Raw genomic sequence first — 22,140 nt, forward strand, 5'->3', positions numbered from 1 at the left:
GCAATTTTCAGTTTCAACCACATGCGACATTAAAGAACAAAGAACCTGAATTAAATTTTGTTGTCTGCAATGCTTTTTCCAAGTTTCCATGTTTTTAGTGCTGCAATCAGCCTTTTGGGATGTACACCTTTGAATGGAACCTAGTAGCAAATAGTATAGGATATTTAAAAATGGCTAAAATTGACTAAAGATGCCTGAAAGCCAAGAAGACCAACAGCCACCGTAGACAAAAATAAAGACAATAATAAACAAAAATTTTCCTAACCATTGCTGTATGATCGTCTACCAGAATCATTATTTGGATTACAAGGACGGTACACACAGAAAGACAATAATGTTGCTACTCTAATGTGTGAATTAATGAAATGTTGTTCCAAATCCTCTGATAGATCTATATACTGACTGAACAATTACCTTCTACAGTGGAACCTTTCATAATGAACAAACCAAAATTGTAAAAAACTGACTTGCTCAAAGAGTGACATTTTGCATAACAAGAAGAGGGAAAGACCTGGATTGTGCAAATGCTACATCACACTGTGTTTAGCACTCGTTCCACTCGCATCTTAGTGTCACTTGTAATCACACATTTTTCCAAACTTGTGTTTAGACATATTACATATAAATAACAACCATAGCCCATTATATAATAAACACACCAAAAGCTATGCCAAATTCTTGAATGTAAAGGCTATAACTAAATATTAGAAATCAATTAGTTTGATTAGAAGTAGGCAATTATGCCTTCTTCTAGTCAAATTAATCAGAGTTGCTTAATCTTTGAAGCTTGATTAAGCCTCAAAGCATTTTTTGATTATATCTTATCTGAGAGTTAATTATATTTTCCAAAAACATAACTTATACACATGCCAGGGTTTTGCTGAGCATTTTGACACCAAAATCATCAAAATCTAATGTGAAAACTTTTTAAAACTAACATAAAACCACAAAAGTCATCCCAGAAGCCTGCGATAGCTTTTTTCTCACCCAGGCAATTATTTTGATTTTTTTTGTTTTCTGCCAATCAAATTTGCATTCCAGGTTAGTTCATTCCACACTACAAGAAATGATAATGATGATTCATGCTCATTAATGTATGTTGTATAGTTTCTCTATGAATAAACATTATACATAAAATGGTTGAGTATTTTTTTGACATGGAATGCATTATTGCATTTTACATTAATTTAAATGGGAAAAATTGCTTTGCTTAACAAGTGTTTTGCATTATTAGTAAGATTCTGGAATGAATTATGCTCGTTAAGCAAGGTTACATTGTAGTCAGATAACAGTGTCTCTGGTGGCCATTAAGGTCAAGCTTGGCCTTGGGTCATCTTCAGCCACTATCAAATCTCTTACACCACTCATATACCTTTGAACAAGACATGGTAGCAATCCCAAAACCTGGAGTATTTGAAATGTGTCTATGATGAATTTTCCAAGTTTCCAACAAAATTTAATGCATGGTCTGTTCTTTAACAAAATACATTTTAAAACAAAAAACTGCAAAAATCAGTCATAAATCAACTGCTACTTGAATACTAATGGACAAATTGCTGCAAAACTTGAGCAGTCTATAGCAGGAAGTTGCTAGTGCTTCCCTACAAGGGCAAAGATTCTGATGTTGAGTATCATCATCTGTGGTCAAAATCCTTCAACTTTTTGATCATATACTGCATTTTGATAGCAATTATATATTTATCCCCTGTCAGGTACCATAAAATAATGCATTTTATCATTTTGACTCATGTAAGTAAAAGAAACAATTATTGTTTACATTCTCACATAATTTACATTGATATTGTTTACTTTCCACTGAAACTGAAAAGTATTTTAAGCCAGGACATAAGTAGAAACTTTAAAATCCACAAATCAATTTTTCTTCGAACTAACTATAAGTGTCCTCTTTCGCTGTCCTTTGAATACCATCAGGAAACCTTTTTCAACATTTGCATGTTGAGGCACAGAATAGTAGCTTCAAAAGAGTCATCTCCACTGGTGAAATTTTTGAACACTATCAGGAAATAACAGACAACAAAAGACAAAAGAAGACACATGGTTAGTCCAAAGAAAAGTCATTTGTGAAGTTTTTAAGTTTGAAACTGAAAAGCTAAAAGAAAAAAAGCTTTAATGTAGGTTTGAATTAAAACAAAATATTTGTTCCTCACATGAAAAATTTGCAAGTAAACTGCATGTAAAACCTTTTTGAATTGTTTTGATTAAATAGCTAAATAAATGTTTTATCATCATTTTATAAACATTATTTATCTTTAACATTTTCTTATTTTATAAGAAATGTCTGAAAAGTTAATGTTGAGATATATTTTAAAACAATAATAAATAAAAACACACACACATTTTGTGTGTATGTTTTTTGCTAAAAATCTGGTGCATTTTCTTTTATTTTTCAGAAAAAATTGTACAACCATTGTCATTAAGAAATTTTGCATTTTTGGATGACAGAAGTCCATTAATTATTCCCCATGCTAAAAATAGGTCATTCATTGCATTAATGGACAAGAAAAAGAAAATCAGCTAAGTAATTTCCCCATCCATATTTATTCCCAGTAATCTGAGTTTTTTGATAATTGATACCTTGCTAATTCCAAGCTTGTTGGATTAGCAAGATTATACTGTATAACCACCTAAAATCAAAATTATTTAAAATTTTTATTTTTGAGATTTCTTATAACAAAATCATCTCTAGTTTTTTAGTATAGTAAGGTCAACTTGCATTAATACAAATTGCTAAGGGAACAGTAGTTACTATAAGTTTTTGATAAAGCAAATAAACAATTTTCAAGGTCAAGGTCACATAATTTAAGGACAAGGTTTAATTGGCAATCAAAATCTGTACATTACAGTTTCCCCTTGACTAACAATGGGGTTACGTTCTGAAAAATATAAGTTAAAAATAAATACTGTAAATAAAAAATGGCTATATGCAAAGCTATACAGTATGTAACATTGCATGTTGTACCATGAAGTGTACAGGAAAAAGGGAAGGAAAAAAAATTTATGGTGATGGAATATTAAAGGAGGATGCACACATGCGACGCGGCAAGGAAAAGCGGTGACGCAAACGCGTCTTTGCCGCGCGGCAGCACGACCACACAAGCGGCAATCTGTTTACATTTCGGCGCAGGCGTTCAGTATTCAAGATGGCGAATGATATCGACGCTCCGCTATCCACGTGTTTACAAATTTTGTTTTGTATGGCTCGTTTTATTTAGCTAGAAGATTTCATCGAAGATTCGAATGAATATTTTGTAAATAAACAACAACTAACCCGTTATATATAAAGACCAACAACTGCCGAATTATCGGGCTAGCAGATAGCTAGCAGACACGGATAGCAGAAGTTGCGGGTTCGAATCCCGCTTCGGGCCGATTCTTTTCTTCCAGTTAAGCCTAAATTTATTTAAATTATTTAATTAAAATTCTAATTATTAAATTTAGCAAGAGATGGCGCCTAACACCTAACTCTAGTACCAAATTAACTTAAATTATTAATATTACTATAGCCATTTGCTAGCCCGATAATTCGGCAGTTGTTGGTCTTTATGAATATTTTGAATTAGAGATATCGTATTGGCAAGAATCTTGCCGAGATATTTTGTTGGATCGATAAAGAACTGATGTACAAAATAGGCTTATTCTTCAATTAAGAATATTATTTTGAGTAAGATTCGGTTGTTTTGTTCTTTGAATTAAATAATATATGATTACTGTATCTGTGTAGAATTTGTGTTAAATTTATTATTCTTTCCTCTTTATTCTGATGTTAGTTATCTCGGTTAACCACATCGAACTTTCCGCCATTAAAACACCATGTGATTGTATTTTCTCACGTGACTGCCAGACGAAATGTTATTGGCTGATAGAAACACGTCTTGGCGGCGCACACATGCGCCACATGTGTGCATCCGGCTTAACTGTTAGATGAAAGGAACTACTTTGGCAACAGGACTATCAATATCTTCTGAAGAACACTTCCAAACTGGGAATGCCACAAGGCATAAGTTGCTTGAATTCAAATTCTAACTGTTTTCATGCTTCTACTTCACTTGCATAAGCTATCATGTGGGTGAAATATCATGTGTCAAAGAGTATCTATATAATATTAAAGAGTTTGAGCATGATGTACTGTACATTATACTATAAAAAGATCCACGACAACTTTATGCATAATGTACCAGTACAAACATAAGTTTCACATTATAACTTTATTTTTATAAAATTGCAGAACCAATTACATCCAAACTTTACTGATGGCAATGCATCATCGTTACTCACGAGCAAATAAGAACATGCTGGGTGTTTGTCGGCTGTATTGGTTTTGCTTTCTATGTGTTTGCAATCTTCCTTCTAGTTGTTATTTGTTAATTATGATCGGCGTAAAAAAAAAGTTGATTTAGATTTAAAATTGGAATGATTAAATAAATGTATACTTGCTTACTAGAGACTACAAAATCAATAAAAAAAACCATTCAATCATCCAGCACAAAGACGCATTAAAGAAATGAAAGAATGGCTCCAAAACAACGATGTGGTTCTCTTAAATACTGATAAATTGAAAGGTCTTGTACTCATCAAATGAAGCTCTTAGAGAAAAGCTGCATGAGTACATCAACAGCACTGAATGTCTTCTTGCCCCAAATAATTGTTTAGAGACATTACAACAAAGAGTGAGAAGATTCACCCTAACTCCTTTAGCGAATCTTCTGGGTATGAGGGCCGCTACTTTACTAGCTCCCAGGACTAAGAATTTTTGCCTTCGGAAAAACCCATAAACCAGGTTCGCAATTATGCCCTGTAGTAGAAAAGTGTAATGCTCCTACTTTCAAGATAGAAAAGCAACTTGTTAAATTTATACAAAGAAATATGCAAGTTTTGCCTTTTCGATAAAAAACTCAGTAGACTTGATCCGAAAGCTGGAAAATGTGCTCATGAATGAGGAAGGTATGACAGATTTGGTTTATAAGGCATTATACCCCTCGATCAAGCTGCCTCCATACTTTTGTGCCTTGAGAGACTTTTTATTCGCCAGTATTAGGAATGCTACCAAATACCATGCCCAGATCTTAAGAGTCAGCGGACTTTATGTGTCACACATCTTTCTTTGGATTCGAGGATAAAAGTTATCTCCAAGGGCAGGGCATACTGATGTGTAGCCCTATGTTATCTATACTCTGCGAATTGATACTCCGTAATCTGGAAAACAGTACCCCCCCTTTATTACAACATGATATCTTATTATACGCAAGATATGTGGACGATATCTTTATTTTGTGGAAAGATAATTGCAACACCAAGCATTTTATAGATCTAACTAGCTGACCCGGCAAACGTTGTTTTGCCATATAAATTATTTCTAGGTAATTTCTAGCTGACCCAGCCACGCATTGTTGTGGCTCAAAATGTATCTATTATAAATGTATAACACTTCCCCCGTGGGGGGAATTTCAAAAAATCCCTTCTTAGTGTACATTCTCTTGACGTACCCTATTAAAACGCAATCAAAAACGCATCTAAAATAGTATAATAAAAGCCGAGTTCTTCACAGTAAGCCTTAATCCCGTCACTTTTCCCGCTGGGGAATATCGAAAAATCCCTTTTTAGTGTATATTCTGTTGACGTAACCTATTAAAACGCAATTAAAAACGCAAAAAACCGCATGTAAAATAGTATAATAGAAGCAGAGTTCTTCACAGTAAGCCTTAATCCTGTCCATCTCCCCCCACTGGGGGGAATTTCGACATGTATATTATATAAAAACACGTGCGTATTCGAATGCAACGTTGTGTCAAAATTTCAAAGGAATCGGTAGGAACAAACGAACGTTATATTTTATTTTATATAGATAGAAAATGATCTGCTTCAGTCCATTCTCACAGAAAAGCATAATGCCTCACAGAAAAGCAAACGTAGGTCGTCGGAAGTTAGCGCCATCTGTTGGACATAAAAGCCTTAATCCATATATAAATATATTTTTGAAAGGGGGAAATGGTGTAGGGGTATGAAAAATAGATAGTAGCCGATTCTCAGACCTACTGAATATGCATATAAAATTTGGTAAAAATCGGTAAAGCCGTTGCGGAGGAGTAAGGTAACTAACATTGTGACACGAGAATTTTATATATAAGATAAACCATAACCCTTATGGTTTAACTCTGGAATTGGAGCAGCAGAGTGGTAGCAGCATTAATTTTTTGGATCTAACTATAACTTGCATAGGAGGGGAAATCCGAACCAATATTTATCGTAAACCTACATCTCTCCCCATCATTATCCCTAAGAATTCGGCAGATCCGGAGCATATCAAAATGGTGATATTTCGGCTCTTGGATAAGGAGAGCGCACACACATTGTACAGACGTTTGTGATATGGTTAAGGAGCTACAATATATCCAAAGAAGACCATTACAACATGGCTATAGAGGAGAAAAAAATAGATGCTCTCATCAAGAAAGATCGTAATCCTGTGCATAGGAAGAATGGAAACCACCAAAAAGAAAAAGTGGTCTTCAATTATATACCCTTTCTTAAGCTGTTTGTTAAAAGGATTTCCGAAAGTAGGAACTTGCAAATCATTTATTGACGCAATCCCACTATATACAAGCTATTAAGAAATGACAAGATGAATTATGAACGTAACTCCTTAACAGGAATATACTGAATACCGCTACGAGACCATAGGTTCAACTCTAACATGGTGTATATAGGGGTGACGTTGAGGAATTTGAAAAAGAGAATCAATGAACATAAGCAGTCAATGAACAAAACTGTTGATAGTACAGTCCTTGCTAATTATGCCAAACAACAGGGCATCATGGTCTTTTGGAACCAAGCCTCCATCATCAAGGCTACTACATCAAAACATCTGATAAAGTTTTTGGAAAAAATTGGAAATCCACAGGGCGCAGAAGAGTGCACATTGCATCAATTATAGGGACGCCGATGGGCTTTCCACTGCTTGGAAGTCCTTTTGTGATGTGTTGGCCTAATTCTATATAAAAGGCATAATTACACTTAGGATATGCCTGGATAAATTATTTTATTTGTTTACTTTAAGCATATCGTTAATTTTTGTATTTATCGCTTTTATTAGTTGCTTGTTAATTTTTATTTTTATTGTATAACCGTTTATTTAAAATTTAGTTTACGTAATGTTTGTTCAAATTTCGCATTCGATTTAAAGAAAGTAACTGATGATAGATGCTTAATGTGTTTGAAAACATTCTTAATATTAAAGAATTTGTGCTGGATGATTGAATGGTTTTTTTTTATTGGAATGATTAAAACTTCTACAAGAAGTAACTTATCCAATTTTGCAAACAAAGACAGGGTGAGCAGCAAAGAAGAGTGACAGAATATTTGTTGTTTTATGCCAATACAATTTGAGGTGTTTATAAATAAAATAAATTTATCTTTAAATAATCCCCCTTAAGTTTAAATTCTGTTATCTATGACTGATAAAAGAGCATACCCTAGATCAGATTAAAAATATTAAACATTTTAAATTTTCTATGACAATGAATGGGCTTAGATGTGCAATCATCATCTAACATGTTTTACTGAATTTTCTAATGGTAGCTGTATTATTTGTGAAGTAAATATCTCTTCAATCCGAAAAAAAGAATCCTTTGGTAGACTCCCTCACAGCTATTCAGGTTATAAAAATCCTTTATTGTTTTTTCACAGATGCATTTCAGGCTAGTTTAATTATCTAGCTCCTCTTCAGGGAGTTTTATAACCTGAATAGCTGTCAGGTAGTCTACCAAAGAATTTCTTCCTCAGATTGAAGAGACGTTTACTTACTTAATCATCTAACATGTTTATAATGATAATGCACACTAAATATAACATAACACTGTCACGTGCAAACTCACTGTTTTGAATTTATTAAATTCAAAATATTTTACAAATTTAAAATTAAAAACAATCAGAATTTACAATTAAAAATTTAACTTTTTGTAAAAAAATTAATGTTCTAAATTTTCAAATCAAATGAAGAGACTGTATTGACCCTTGAAGTGTGGCACAGCATATCAGGAGTGGTTAAACAAAACAAAGCTAAAAGAATCCAAGTTTTCTGCTGAAGACTTTCAAGCAAGAAAATTTTTGATGCCAAAGTAGAAGACTAAAGAAAGCCAAACCTGGCATCACTGTATGCACTCTCTGATATACAAATCAGCACATGTTTGCATGGGACTGCATCCATTTAAAGGGGTGGGTGTTCTTAAACTATTGTACAGGTAATCCCCATATCACACGGGAGTTATGTTCCAAAATATTGCAGTGTTATGCGAATCCGTGTTATACGAAACAAAGAACTAGTACGAAAAGGGGGGGTTAGGCTCCAAAAATTAAAAAACATGCTATTATATTTTCATAGTTTAATGCAGAACATGCAATCAATGCAAAAACTCCATGTTATTAGGTTTACATTTGTATTTTATTTCATTATTTATTTTGATTAGTTCAATTTCAGTATTTAATGGACTAATTAGATAATTCAAAATATATAAAACAAACTAATGTATCGTTCAAATCACTTTGAATTCAATCAAATTCCTTGGCAATTTGATAAAAACAGTTCTAAAAGAACTATTACAATAGTTCAGGTAGAATCAATAACCTGATGATGACCCCTTGAGTGGGTTGAAAATGTTTGTTCAACATAATAAACAAAGTCTCTCAGCAATAAGGTGTGTTTGATATACAATATTCAGAGTCTGAGTATAGAATAAAGTATTATATTTTCATAATTAAGATAAATATCTTTATTAAAATTTTCATAAGTGATACATATTAATATAAATTAAACACCAAAAGCAGTAGCATTGAGATCTGGCAACACTGAAACAAGTTTTGAAAAGGACTAGGTGTATCAACAGAAGGGAGGAAAAGAAAATTTACACACTGTACTTAAGTACTAATAGTTCACAAAAATTATGCAGGAAAATCTGATAGTACATAAGCACTTGAATGAAAAAAATGTGAAATAAAACTTTTAAGTGCGAAAGATATATGTTTATTGAACTGTTGTACGGGGATTTCCCTAATTTCAAATTAGATAAAGTTCGCTTTTAATAGTTTCTATTACATTTCATGCTGTATGAGGGTTTTACTTAATTCTCAAACCATGTTAGAGTGAATCCATGCTATAAAAGTGCCGTGTTATATGGGGGTTACCTGTACTCAGAAAATAGCAACTTTAACTCCTATTTTCTGAGTACAATAGAATGGTTTGCTAAAACCAGATGTTTGAATTGCTCTCAATTGTAGAGATTGAACCTGTCTTTGCTTACAATGATAAATCTATTCTACTAAAAATGGAACATTTATTACAGTACCACTTTTTATGGTTTATGTTGAAAAAGCATAAAAAGCAACCATTATTGGAAATAAGGTTATTTCTTGGGGGTTGTGAAAATAATTTACAGTTTGGTTTAAGATATTCCGGTAAAACTTTTCATTTTATTGTGTAAAATTAACATTGTGACAATAAACACCAACCAAATGCTGATTTTCTATCAGGCTAGTTTATTGTGACAATGGAATTTTCCCAGGGTAACAGCAAAATTCACCATAATGTGAGAATCTACTTTATCAGTGTTGGTTTTAAGGTAGTCAGCTGTATAATTTTCAAAATTTAACCTATTTGATAAATTTGTCACAGTACCTCTCTTAAAATTTTATCATTTCATAATTTCTGATAATACATTCTTGTTATAACTTAAGTTATGTAACAGCTAGTAATGCTTTGCCACAAAACAGCCTAAAGTATTTTACAATGATTTTAATAAATTTGTTGTTTAAACTTTTTCTATCATGAATTGTTTGTGTCTCTAATACATTTCTTTGGAAGAATACAGAGATACTGTATCTATGCAGAAATCTTCATCTCAACATATTTTTTATTCATTTCTATTTTCCAGGTTTTCCAGTTTCTCTATTTCTTTTTCTACAGCCATTCTTGGTCATCTCTGACATTCTTAGTAGATATCCACAACACAAAAGTATTATTAACTCTCTACAACAAATTTTATTAGATGAAATACATATTATAACTATTGTGTAGCAATTGAATAATTGAATTTACAGTGGAACCTCGGTATACGACCTTAATCAGTTCCTGATGTTTGGACTTATACCGAATAGGACGTATACCAAACAAACCCTTCCAATAAGAAGTAATGTAAAAAGGATTAATCTGTTCTCACGTAAAAAAAACTCTTCTTGATATGATATATTAATGGGGTTGTAAAATAATTGAAACACTGAGCACAGTAAAAATCTATAATAAAATTTATTTTTTTTTATTAAAGTTATTACAGTAATAATCGCAAATAACTGATTCTGATACGCTGTCGCCAACACACTGTTTTTCAGTTATCCAAAGCAGAAGCAATTTCTCAACATGATCTAATGTCTCAAATCTCTGTTTAGAAATTGATTCAACCCCTTTCGCAACATTAGCAGATTTAATAATGTCTTTATTTTTCACGATTGTCGATATCGTCGTTCTCTGAATACAGTATGCAACAGTTAAATCTCTAACACGCATGCCACCTTCATATTTCTCACAACAATTTCTTTTTTCAGTTCCATTGTGATTCTAGTCATTTTTTTAGTTTTCTGTTGCTTTTCATTTGCCTTTTTGCAATTCATGATTAATAAAAATAATAAAGTTTTACTTACAAATTAAAACCAGAAGAAATTTAACAAAGTTATAGACTGTGGTACTGCGAACGTCTAGTCTGGTCTAGTACACCAATAGTGCTACTTGTTCATTAGATGGTGCGTATAACTGAATTAAGTCGTATACTGAGCAAAATTTGTTTCGTCCAAACAGGACGTATTCCGAATTGGACGTATTCTAAAGCAGATGTATACCGAGGTACCACTGTATATAGTATTTATATTAGTAATCACCTATTTAATAAAGTTTATCTGCACTTTGTTTTAAAGAATATTTACATAATTAAAAAGATCATATTCTATAACTTCAAAATTACTGTAATATTAAACCTATTAATTTACATTGTAGACACCAATAGTTTAAGCATTTAAAAAAACCATTATTGAATTCTAAAATAATTTAGTCAATCATTTTTTCCTCATCTATTTCTTTTTACAATTAACAGGACAATGACTTGTCCTGTTAATTGTTAAAAAAAAAAAAAATAGTTCTAAGTGTAACAGGCAGCAGAGATTATCTTAAACATTACTTAAATCTCCAGTATAGCCATTTTGCTACTTTATGCAAAAACATTGTGCAACAAGTTCCTGATATTAATAAGAACTGGATGAAAAAGGAAGACCTTAAAACAGTAGTTATGAGCAAATGCATGTTTATTGGATTTGTTCATTAATTCTGTAAATTTACTGCTGACATCTAAAACTATCAAAAACACTATGTAAAATGGACAAACACTGAAGATAGTAAACAGAATAGATTAAATGTTCTCTGTCAAATTATTTTTTTTTCTACTAAGAGAAAAACCAAAGATAAAAGAATCCATTCCTTTGTGAGGATCAATAACTGGCACAACTATAACATTAGAAATGATATCCTTTCATTTGAACCTTTTCATACTAATGTGTAGTTAATGAATATTAAAATTCATTATCCTAGGCTGTCTTAGAGAAACAGATAGCAAGATGATTATAGCATACCACATCTGATCTCTGAATAAATTGTGAAAGCAATGTCTTAACATTGTGTTCACAAAAATAACAAATTTCTAGATTGTGCTTTCTAATAATAATGTCATGTTTTTATCATTCTAAAAACTAATGTTAAAAATTCCTGATAATATTGTATTTTTTCCATTTGCAAACATCTTAAATATTTTGACAAGCATGGGAATCATTATCTAGAATTAGTGTTGTTCTTCCCAGTCCCTTTTTGCCAGGCATCCCTGCCTAGATGATTTTTCTGACCATTCAACTGCTTACTTCATGAGAAGTGTACACAAAATGGCAAGACTTTTATTCCTGGAATGTAGTCCATCCCAATTTTTAACATATTTACCAGAACACATTTAAAATGTAAAATGTATTCAGGTAAGTGTAAAGTTTTGTTTTATCAAAAAAAGAATAAAAATCTCTAAATAAGTGGCATTAAAAATAGGAAGTCAAATTAGCCTAATTAACTTAGTTTTTTTTTTAAAAAGTGGCCAAAATAATAATTCTAGAATAACAGGTTCACTGATTTCAAACCAGAACAGCAAAGCTGTTGTCAATAACCTTGTTGAAGACAGAACAAGATATTTATAGGAGGGGATCAGATCTGCCCAGAAAAAAAGTTTTTGGGAAGAACACTTTAGGCTATGTGATAAATCTGCAAAACCAGAATATTAATCTTTTCCATAAACTTAAAATACATGAGGGCAGCAATATTAACTTCTTTTTGTTCCAAATAACTTGGCATTTCCATGGTCCAATGTTTAGTCCCTTAAATACAGTACCATCTTACTATTCTCTGCAGAAGCAGCATCATGTTTTAGTTTTCAATTTCTTTATTTTTAAACAGATACAATATAAATACTTCTTCCAGTAGAAATGAAAAGAAATTTCTTAACTTTATCAAAAACACCTTTATTCCAGTATAAAATTAGTTTAGAGAAAGATGCTTTCATCTTTCTGTAGCCAATTTGCAATGCCTATACCCAAACTTCTACCTTCCATTTAATAAATTCTTACACACCAAAATCTTATTCTCATTGAAAACTGAAATACATAGCAATTAGCAGATCATGCTCTAAAAGTTTGCTCTTAATATAATGCAAGACAAATCTCTAAAGCAGAGATGATTGTTAATAAACAATCATCTCTGCTTTTAGTTCTTTGTATTGTTAAATCTGCAGGAACACAGTGTACAGGTATCCCTTGCTTAATATAGTTTTGCTTAACATGGGATTTGATTTTAAAATTGACAATCCCTTTTATACAGGGTGTATCAGAAAGAATGACCTGATTTTAAAACTTTATATTTTATTGATGGAAACATACTACAAAACAGGAACAAAATGCAAAATACTCACAAAAAGTTTCAGCCATATTACAAATACTCTGTCCACCAGTAGCCGCATGGACAACATCTAGACCAGTGTTCCGCAAGCTTTTTCTACTTGCGGCACAGCACACCAAAATGTTATTCCCCTCAAAAACGTATGATATGATACTATTAATAGAATTATGTAATGCCACTAACCTATTATTATTAAACAGACATCAACACCTGTGAGCAAATTTATTTTATGTATAATTTCTTAGAATACATAAAAATGCATGGATTGTAATAAAGGATAAACAAACATCATCTTATTTCATCAGTGCTGCGGCAGAATGAAATACAAGCATAAGAAACAACAACTGTGATAAAAATATATAAATAAAACTTAAAACTAACAGAATATGTAAAAGTTCACATCACACCTTTCACCACGTGACGAAACACCAGCGTGCCGCGGCACACTTGTTGCGAAACACTGATCTAGACGATAGCTAAATGCTGCAGACTTGGCTTTTTCCACAACTTGAGGGCTAATGCTTTCATATTCCAACAGGGCTACAGGGCACAGCCCTTGGTGATCACCGGTTCTGTGGTGAATAACCACTAGTCACAGTATTGTATATATAGATAATGTTATTTGTGTTTCTTACATACTAATTGTAAGCTTCGTTTTGATACCTGGTATTTTGTAATTGGTGACACTCTACAAGTTGTATGTTCATACAAAAGCCTACCTCTTGTTTTAGTAGGCTTTCCACCTTTTGTCAATTGTATATTTTGATATTGTATTGTATTCTATTTGTACCCTACTGTTTTTATTAATAAATGCAATGCAGGTGCCGTTGGGCCTCCCACGCCTTCTTTTTCACACCTCATGCCTTTTCTTCTTTCAATTTCTCAGAAAGCAAAGTCTGTTACAAAATACAGATAGCTCTACTTACTCTTTAATTAAATGTAAATGTAAATATTCCAACAGGATAGAGCCCCACCACACTACCTCAACACTGGATAGGGCACACAAGACCCCAAGACACTGCCCTACATTCTTGGCATCCATCATCTCCAGACATGACTTCATGCAATTTTTTCTTGTGGGATACATGAAGGAAAGCTTTCATTCTCCCTTTAGCTCGTGACATAGATGAGCTAAAAAACAGAACAAGAGCTGTTGTGACTTCTGTCAATGTAGATATATTACATAAGAGTGTATGACGAATTTAACTATTGTCTAGATGTTGTCCATGCAGCTACTGGTGGACACAGTATTTGTAATAACATAGCTGAAACTTTTTGTGAGTATTTTGCATTTTGTCCCTGTTTTGTAGTATGTTTCCATCAATAAATATAAAGTTTTAAAATCAGGTCATTCTTTTTTGATACACCCTGTATATGTGGCAGAAGTTTTAACACATACCCAGTAGCATCAAAGGGATTAATCAACTGCATTAATCAAGGAATACCTGTATTCAGAAAGATGAGATAGTAAAAATAAACACTGATCGTAATTCATGTTATTCATGAAAAATTAATCAATCATTAGTTATATTTCCTGATGCCAGATGATTTTTATTAATGACCAATTTTATCATTTTAATTTAGTGATTTGATATTCATATTACAAATATAATGATTGAAGCACACAATTATTAGAACAAGCTTATAAAACATGAAGTCAGAATAATAATTTAAAATTATTTAATGCAAATATGAAAAATATAAAACTCCAGTCACTAAAAATCTTGAATAAAAAAAGCCAGAGTTCAATAAAGCATTCTTTGCTTAAAAATTGATCATCAAATCTAAAAAAATTGAACTTACATGTGAACCTATTCACTTAATTTGTATTTTATTTAAAACAAAAATATACTGTTTCTAATTTTCTACTTAACTTTATACCTGTCTTAAACATGTCACTGGCAAATCATACTAAAAGAATTACAACTGAAATTTCCCCCAAGTGCATTTATATTTTGTGGAGGATGAATAGACTACAGTAGTGCTAGGCCAGTGTTTCTCAACCTCTAACAAATCGTCGCCCTCTTCAATAGAACAGTTAAGTAGTATCACCCCCTTTACTTCAAAAAAAATCTGATGCCGATCAAGCTTCAAAATTCCGATGCCAAGGGCCAAGGCTAATGCTAAATTCGTATAGCATTGAATAGACTAGTGACTAGTATAATGTTATTTGTTTAATTATTGTACAATATAACAAATAAAATATCTAATTATTCTTAATATAATGTTTTACTATAATTGCCCAGAAAATTGTTTTCGCCCCCAACATGGAAAAACGCCCACATGGGGTAATATTGCCCCCGTTGAGAAACACTGTGCTAGGCTAACAAACTAACAAAGTATCATTTTATTCATTAGCTAATTTGATTTTACCAAAAAATGGCATTCATTTAAAATATATAGCTCTATCAAAAGTCTTGCATGTCCATAGCACATATGACTAATACAAACTTCATGTTTTAACTATATAAAACAGTTCCAACTGATGATTTTTTTAAAAAATTAAAAACTCAAAGCTTATCATTCCACTTTCACTTTTTCCATTAGTTCAACAAGATTTATAATTGAGTTTTTGTATAGAGTAAAATCAAAAAGAAACTAAACTTAAAATATACTCTTTAAATAATAAAAAATGCATCTAGGTAAACACTTTAATGCAAACAGAACAATGAAACACATTTTTTTTAAATACTATCTCAAATTAATTCAAAAGGATATTATAAATATTTCAAAAGTTTATTGCCTTTGTCATAAAAAAAATTATTTTCATAATTTTAAAATTCTGAAAATTGACGTCATTATCACGTTTTCACACACAAAAAAACTGTAAGAATGACATAAAATTAGCATAATAGCGTATAAAACTAATGAAATTGAAATTATATAAGAATTGATGTAATACTATAACAGAAATCATAGTAACACTAAATCTATTATTTTTTCCCATTTTTAATATATCAGCAGCAGACCAATAACCAAATTTTTTCACACTATCAAATGTAACAAAATATAGATTTACAATCTATTTCCCATCACAGCAAGAGATAATATTTGCTAAGTTTTAATATCTTTGTAATTTTTCACTAAAAACAATTTATAAAGATGAAGTAGAAAAATATAATTTAATTCTAATAATTTTACTCAATTAAAATTATTTAACAATGAAAAATAAATATTTAAGGTTTTGTTCAAATGTTTTGATTATTGCATTTTACATCTAACTAGATATCATCTAAGATGACAAATGACTATGAAAAAAACTAACACAATGACAAAACTTTAAAAACACATTCTTTATGATAGTCTGATAATGTATAATGGGAAAAAATTTATGTTAAAAATTTATTAGATTTTCAGGTTCTTTTCTATTAACGAGACACCAGCCAATATGTACAGCAAGTGTCAGCAACAGGCAAGATTCAAGCTCTAAATGAGGGGTTTCACACTACCCCAGAATTGTTGACTCTTCACAAAATATTCACCTCTAAAGGTCCATTTTTAACATACAACAGTATACTGCCTATTCTATAAGCTTCACATAGTCGTGCACTTCAGTGATCACTATTGCTTGCACCTCAGCACCTGGATGGGGGAGGCCCCTCGACACCCTCTAAAATCATACAACATCAAGTACTCCATGAACAGTCAAGTGGGCTACTTGAAGCTGGCATGGTCATGTGGGCTAAATAGTTAAATGTGATAGTCTTACAGATGACAGATTTTCATATTACCTGTTAAGTTTTATAACAATGTTCTCAGAAAAACAATTTCTTTTTTTTTGACAAATTGTTTTCATAAAAACAAACCCAAGCTATTGTTTACAACAATAATTTCCAACCAATGGTATGTGAAAAAAAAAATTAATGGCAGATGTACTATAAGAATATTTGGGTTCTGCATTGAGACCTTTGGTAATTCAAACACACTATGCTTAGTTTTAAATAAAAATATAAATTGACCAAAGTGTGACTATTTGACAAACATGAAAAATAAAACTTAGAAAATGGGCTGCCAAGTGGTACACAAATCAAAAAGATTTGAAACCGTTGGTTTAGAACTTTACATAAAAATATATAGAACTTTAGGCAGTGATAAACTGTATGTACTGTACATGTACAAAGCCAAGGAATAAGGCATTAGTTTTTATTTTTGAGAATTAAAAACAATCCCAGGAAATTACTAAAACAAGAGCAAGACATTTACTTCACTTTGAAACAATATCGTATGAATTTAGAAAATAAAAGAATATTTTGTTATATTATTTTTTGATGATTTGTAGATCTATGTATAATTTAATATTTCATAGTGTTAAATTATACATAGGCCTACAATAATTTAATGGATTAAACCAGTTTATTTTTTCAACTGACCCTATTATTAAAAGAAAAATTAATTCATTGAAATTAAAAATTCAAAATATCCATTTTCATACATTATATCATTGAATATTTGAAACTTATGAAAACCTCAGAACTGATTATTTCCCAAACAATAAACACACTAAACTGGATGAAAAGTAAAATCCATCTTAAGAAACAAAGCAATAACAAATATGTCTACTCTAATAACCTTAAGTAGCTTCACAAAGTATAGTTAGCCACAAGCTACTTAAGGTTATTAGAGTAGACACATTTGGATGAAAGTATTGAAAACATTTGTTTTCTTTTCACTTTTTGATCTACAGGCTAGATTTTGGTTTTATGAGTGATAATTATGATTATTCCCTTATTACAAGTCAAATAATTCATTTTTAACATTGACTAAATATTAAGCATTTTCAAAACAGCATTATTAATTACATTTCATACATTTACAATATAGAACAAAGCAGGAAACACCAGAGTTCATATGCTGAAGAATTAACAGAAATGGTATAATAAGTTCCTGGTTTAACCACTATGATTCTGCTATTGTTGCAAGATTTCAGTGTATATTATGTTCAAAATTGAATTGTCATTTTACTGAACTATAAAAATAGCATGCTTGCTATTTCATAAGTATTTTTCTTCATATCTTTTTGCATCTTTGCATGTTCTAATGTGCTTAAAGAGTTTAGTAATGGTTGTACACTAGACATTTTCATGTTCTGAACAGTAACGTCCACTGTTTGTTCTAACATAGCACTTTTCCTCTAAAACTGATTAAGCAGAAGTCTAATATATGTGGAAATGTTTCTTCGGAAAGATTACTTTTGGGGAATATATGCATGTCCAATATTGATAGTGTCAATAAGTCAATTCCCAAAATGCTTGTGTCAGCTAAGCTACACCAACAAGAAAATATTAACTAGCAGCATGATTTTATTCCATACAAACAAAAACAGAAGCATCTCATCACCAATTCCATTCAAGACATGACAGCTGCTGAAAATTTTTTGAAAGACTATAAAGAGGTTTGACAACAAATTTTAAAGGAAAGAAACATGATTATTTTAGTGCATTTTTTAACTGTTTTCAGAAATAAATTATTTACAACTGAGCAGCAATGACCTACAAGCATTTCTATCAAATTTTTGGGTCATTCACCCATCATATTCTTCAACCATGATCTATGTCTTAGTTGTTTTATAAACTAAGCTATAAAAGCATAGTTTCAATTGTTAATGATCTCACAAACCAAATGCATACTGATTACTATTGCTTTTACATTTTTAAATGAGATCAACCAATGTTTGACAAAGTTTACATCAAATCTTATGGTCTCTGATCATATCAAAACAATCTTCGGGTCTGCCTTAATTTTATAACTCCGAGCACTAGAGAATTTCAGACATCATTTAATGAATAGTGTGAACTTTCTAGCCCCAGTCGTCTTCTTCCTTCTCTGCTTATAAATCAAATTAAATGCAAAACTGATGAATGCAACACATTCAAACAGAATACTAAAATCAACTTAATAATATAAACTGCTATGAACAATGCCAATGAATACATCTTTTATATTTATAGAATAACAGGTAGAACTTGCTTCTTAGATAAAAAAAAGTAAGCCTTTAGAGCAATTATCCTGCTGCTATTACAACTTTAAACCTATTATAATACAAGTACCTCTAGTATTTACTGTAACATCTTAACAATTAAAAAGTCACATAATTTTTTAATTTGTGAATTTTCAAGTTTATGTACTGTATTGAAACAAGTTTTCCTGGAAGATATTAAACAAATATTTTAATTTTGCTATTTTAATTTTACTATTTCTTTAAATGTTAAAAAAATTGCTTGCATGGAATTTTTGTGTTATATATATCTTCCAGGAAAATTTGTTTCAATAGAGCTAGTGGAAAGACACTATATATATTTTTTAATAAATAGAAATGATAAATTTATATATTTATAAGTATATATTTAAAAATAATATATATATACATACATTCAGCAGTTTACAGTCAAAGTAATGCCTGCATTAGTCAATACTCGACTTACAAGTGGTTTGGTTCCACAACTTTGGAGGTAAGTCGAGAAGTGACTGTACTTAACAAAACAGTTAGCCATCTTACACAAACACACGCAAAGGGTAACTAACTGCAGAACAAAACTACAGATGCTACAATCAATCGCCAGAAGTGTGCAAGATATATTTTTAAAATTTTTTATAAAATTTTTTTTATCATAAGTATGAATGGTCGTAACTTGAGAAGTGACTGTAGATCATTTTGACTTAATGTATCGATTCTGCATATATGTATGTCGTATTCTCGATATTAATATTGATTTAAAAAAGGTGTTATTTTGTGAAGTTTTGTGTGGCAGAAAGCTGTGGTTCGTTATCACAGGAAGAAAACAAGAACTGCTTTCAGTATGTATCCAACCCAAAGACACCTGTTTTCCCGAAGCAGTATTTTTTGCCTGCATACAGACAAAGAAAATTGCTTCGAGAACGCATTTCCACTAGCTCTATACAGCACATAAACTTAATTTTTTAAAATTTGCTCTCCATAACTGAAATTTAAGAGCTTTTCTACACCATTTTTGAAATTTTAATTATCACTTTTGATAACCCAAGTTAAAATCTGATTAACTTAATAATGTAAACAACAGGACGTCAATAGCCACCCATCACATATTTCCATTATTATTGTTATTAATGTAAGTGTTATTGTGCCATGTCTTTTTTAAATAGCTATCTAATTATTGATAATTTATGTTGTCTTTTTCTATTTTCTCAAATTTGTAAAATATACTTCTAAAAACTTCCAACAGGAAATTTTTAAAATCTCAGTATTAAACAAAACTGTTTATGCACAAAACGATTATTAATAATTATACTGGCATTAAACATTAAAGATTATTAATTAATAACCAAATGTTTGCAAATCATTGAAATAATTCACAACAGTCGGTATGACTCAAAATATGTAGAAATATATACAAATATTAATAAAAAGTATAAATAAAATTTCAAATGAAAAGAATACACATTAAATGTATAGGATATTTCAGAATATCCTATTACACAAAAGTGAAAACAAGAACTTCACAATTTTTTTTTTTTATTCAAATAATAATTATTTGATGAGCATAACAAGTAAATTAACAAAAGGAACACTTATCATTGTGTAGAATTTACACTTACCAAATTTAATCATATATAATAAATAATTATTAATATATTAAACTTTTATTGTAAATCATAACTTTAGTGTCTAATGATTTATGAGAACACTGAACATATTCAAATATAATTAATGTAATAAAATCTATTTTAATAAATTTAATGATTCCTTGAGTATCAAAATTTCTAAATTTAAAATACATTGAATTAATTAAGAAAAAGTTGATGATCCAATGTTTTATGAGAATATCCACATTTTCTGAATAAAGATCAGAATTCTCCACCATGACACCCTTCAATCTAACAATCAATTTTTGGTATTTTATTGACAAGTTTTGTCACTTATACACAAAGTAAGTGTTTTTAAATGTCCAAATTTTATTTCTTTTACTAAAAAATAAATCGACGAGTAAATAAAAACGGGGAAAAACGTGACATTTAAGTGAAGAGTACACTCGGTAATGTTTAAGAATCGTGCAATTAGAAGTGGAAAAAAATCTGAAAAACCAAAATGGCGAACGACCTCTATTCAACTATCGGTTTAAAAACTATCGGTAACAACTTTCTTACGTTAATATATAACGGAATTTCAACTTACTAGACGTCTCTGTTATGATCGCAGCCATTTCTTCTTAGGAAAATCGAAACTGTCAAGTCTTTTCTAAGGAACAAAAATTCGCTACAAGTAAAATCTGAGAGAATCTCTTCAGTCCCGTTCGCCGAACGACGTCATCGTTTTTGCGCACGAATTTATTGGGTGTCAAGGGCAATTGCGCGTGCTCCTGTTCGTCGGTATATAGTTCGTAAAGTAAAACTACGAAAAGTTAACTAATACGTCTCGAATTTATTAAATATAACGATTTTTCTTAAGATTTTATGTATTTTTATCGTAATTGGTTAAAAATATGGATAAAATCGAAGCGTATTAATGATCTATTGTTAGACAGATGTTGCGGAGTATGGTGATCGATGACGTCAACACTGCGGGGATGAAATTGGAAGATCCGGATTTCGGAATTGTAAATAAAAAGATTGAATATTTATATATATTTTAAAGTTCTTAGAAGAAAAATAAATATGAATGGCGTTATTATATCATATTTGGAACGTATTTATGTTCTTTTTTACGTGGTGCAATAATTGATGATGTGTATGTGAATGGATTCTTTCGCAATTATCTTCCTCTCTTCTTCAAACACGTTAAAGTCAATCAACGCATGCTCGACGAAGCAAAATTCTTTATCTTATCCTTTTGCTTTGTTATTGCATGGAGAAAATCGAGCAAATTTTATTTCGATTTCATAATTTTGAAGAAAAATTCGAATTAAATCCACGTGTAATTGCATCAAAATCTTAAAAATGGATAAACAAATAGTTTTCTGTAAATAAGAGAAATAAAACTATTCCAAAAGCATTTCCTTCTTCATAAAGAAAAGATTGAATTTTTTCTTAAATTAAACTTCAAACTTAATTTTAAATTATTTCAGTTTTATATGTAAATGTAAAAATATTGATTTTTTAAGAGATGATTTATATACATTACATTT

The 22,140-nt window shown here is 30.8% G+C and overlaps 1 protein-coding gene and 1 long non-coding RNA gene across 7 annotated transcripts in view; one reads left to right on the forward strand and one right to left on the reverse strand.

Annotated features, from left to right (window-relative positions):
* The window catches only part of sxc (O-linked N-acetylglucosamine (GlcNAc) transferase sxc), a 60,857-nt gene that overhangs the window by 37,456 nt on the left and 1,261 nt on the right, over nt 1-22,140 (reverse strand). For 3 of the 5 annotated variants that reach the window (XM_067273729.1, XM_067273728.1, XM_067273726.1), the window contains exon 1: nt 21,192-21,350. The exons of the other annotated variants lie outside the window; for them this stretch is intronic. In XM_067273729.1, the coding sequence (XP_067129830.1) occupies nt 21,192-21,219 (28 nt within the window). In that variant the 5' untranslated portion in view covers nt 21,220-21,350. Of the gene's footprint in view, nt 1-21,191; nt 21,351-22,140 lie in introns of those variants that run through there. 5 annotated transcript variants of the gene reach the window in all.
* LOC136978086 (uncharacterized) lies at nt 20,877-22,007 on the forward strand. 2 transcript variants are annotated; one of them, XR_010881166.1, is made up of 2 exons: nt 20,877-20,946; nt 21,537-22,007. It is a non-coding gene; the product is annotated as an uncharacterized lncRNA (long non-coding RNA). The 2 variants fall into 2 exon arrangements; XR_010881165.1 differs by lacking the exon at nt 20,877-20,946 and adding an exon at nt 21,311-21,428.

This window comes from Centruroides vittatus, unplaced genomic scaffold (assembly GCF_030686945.1).
Source record: "Centruroides vittatus isolate TY-2023 unplaced genomic scaffold, ASM3068694v2 contig_487, whole genome shotgun sequence".
Lineage (NCBI taxonomy): Eukaryota > Metazoa > Arthropoda > Arachnida > Scorpiones > Buthidae > Centruroides > Centruroides vittatus.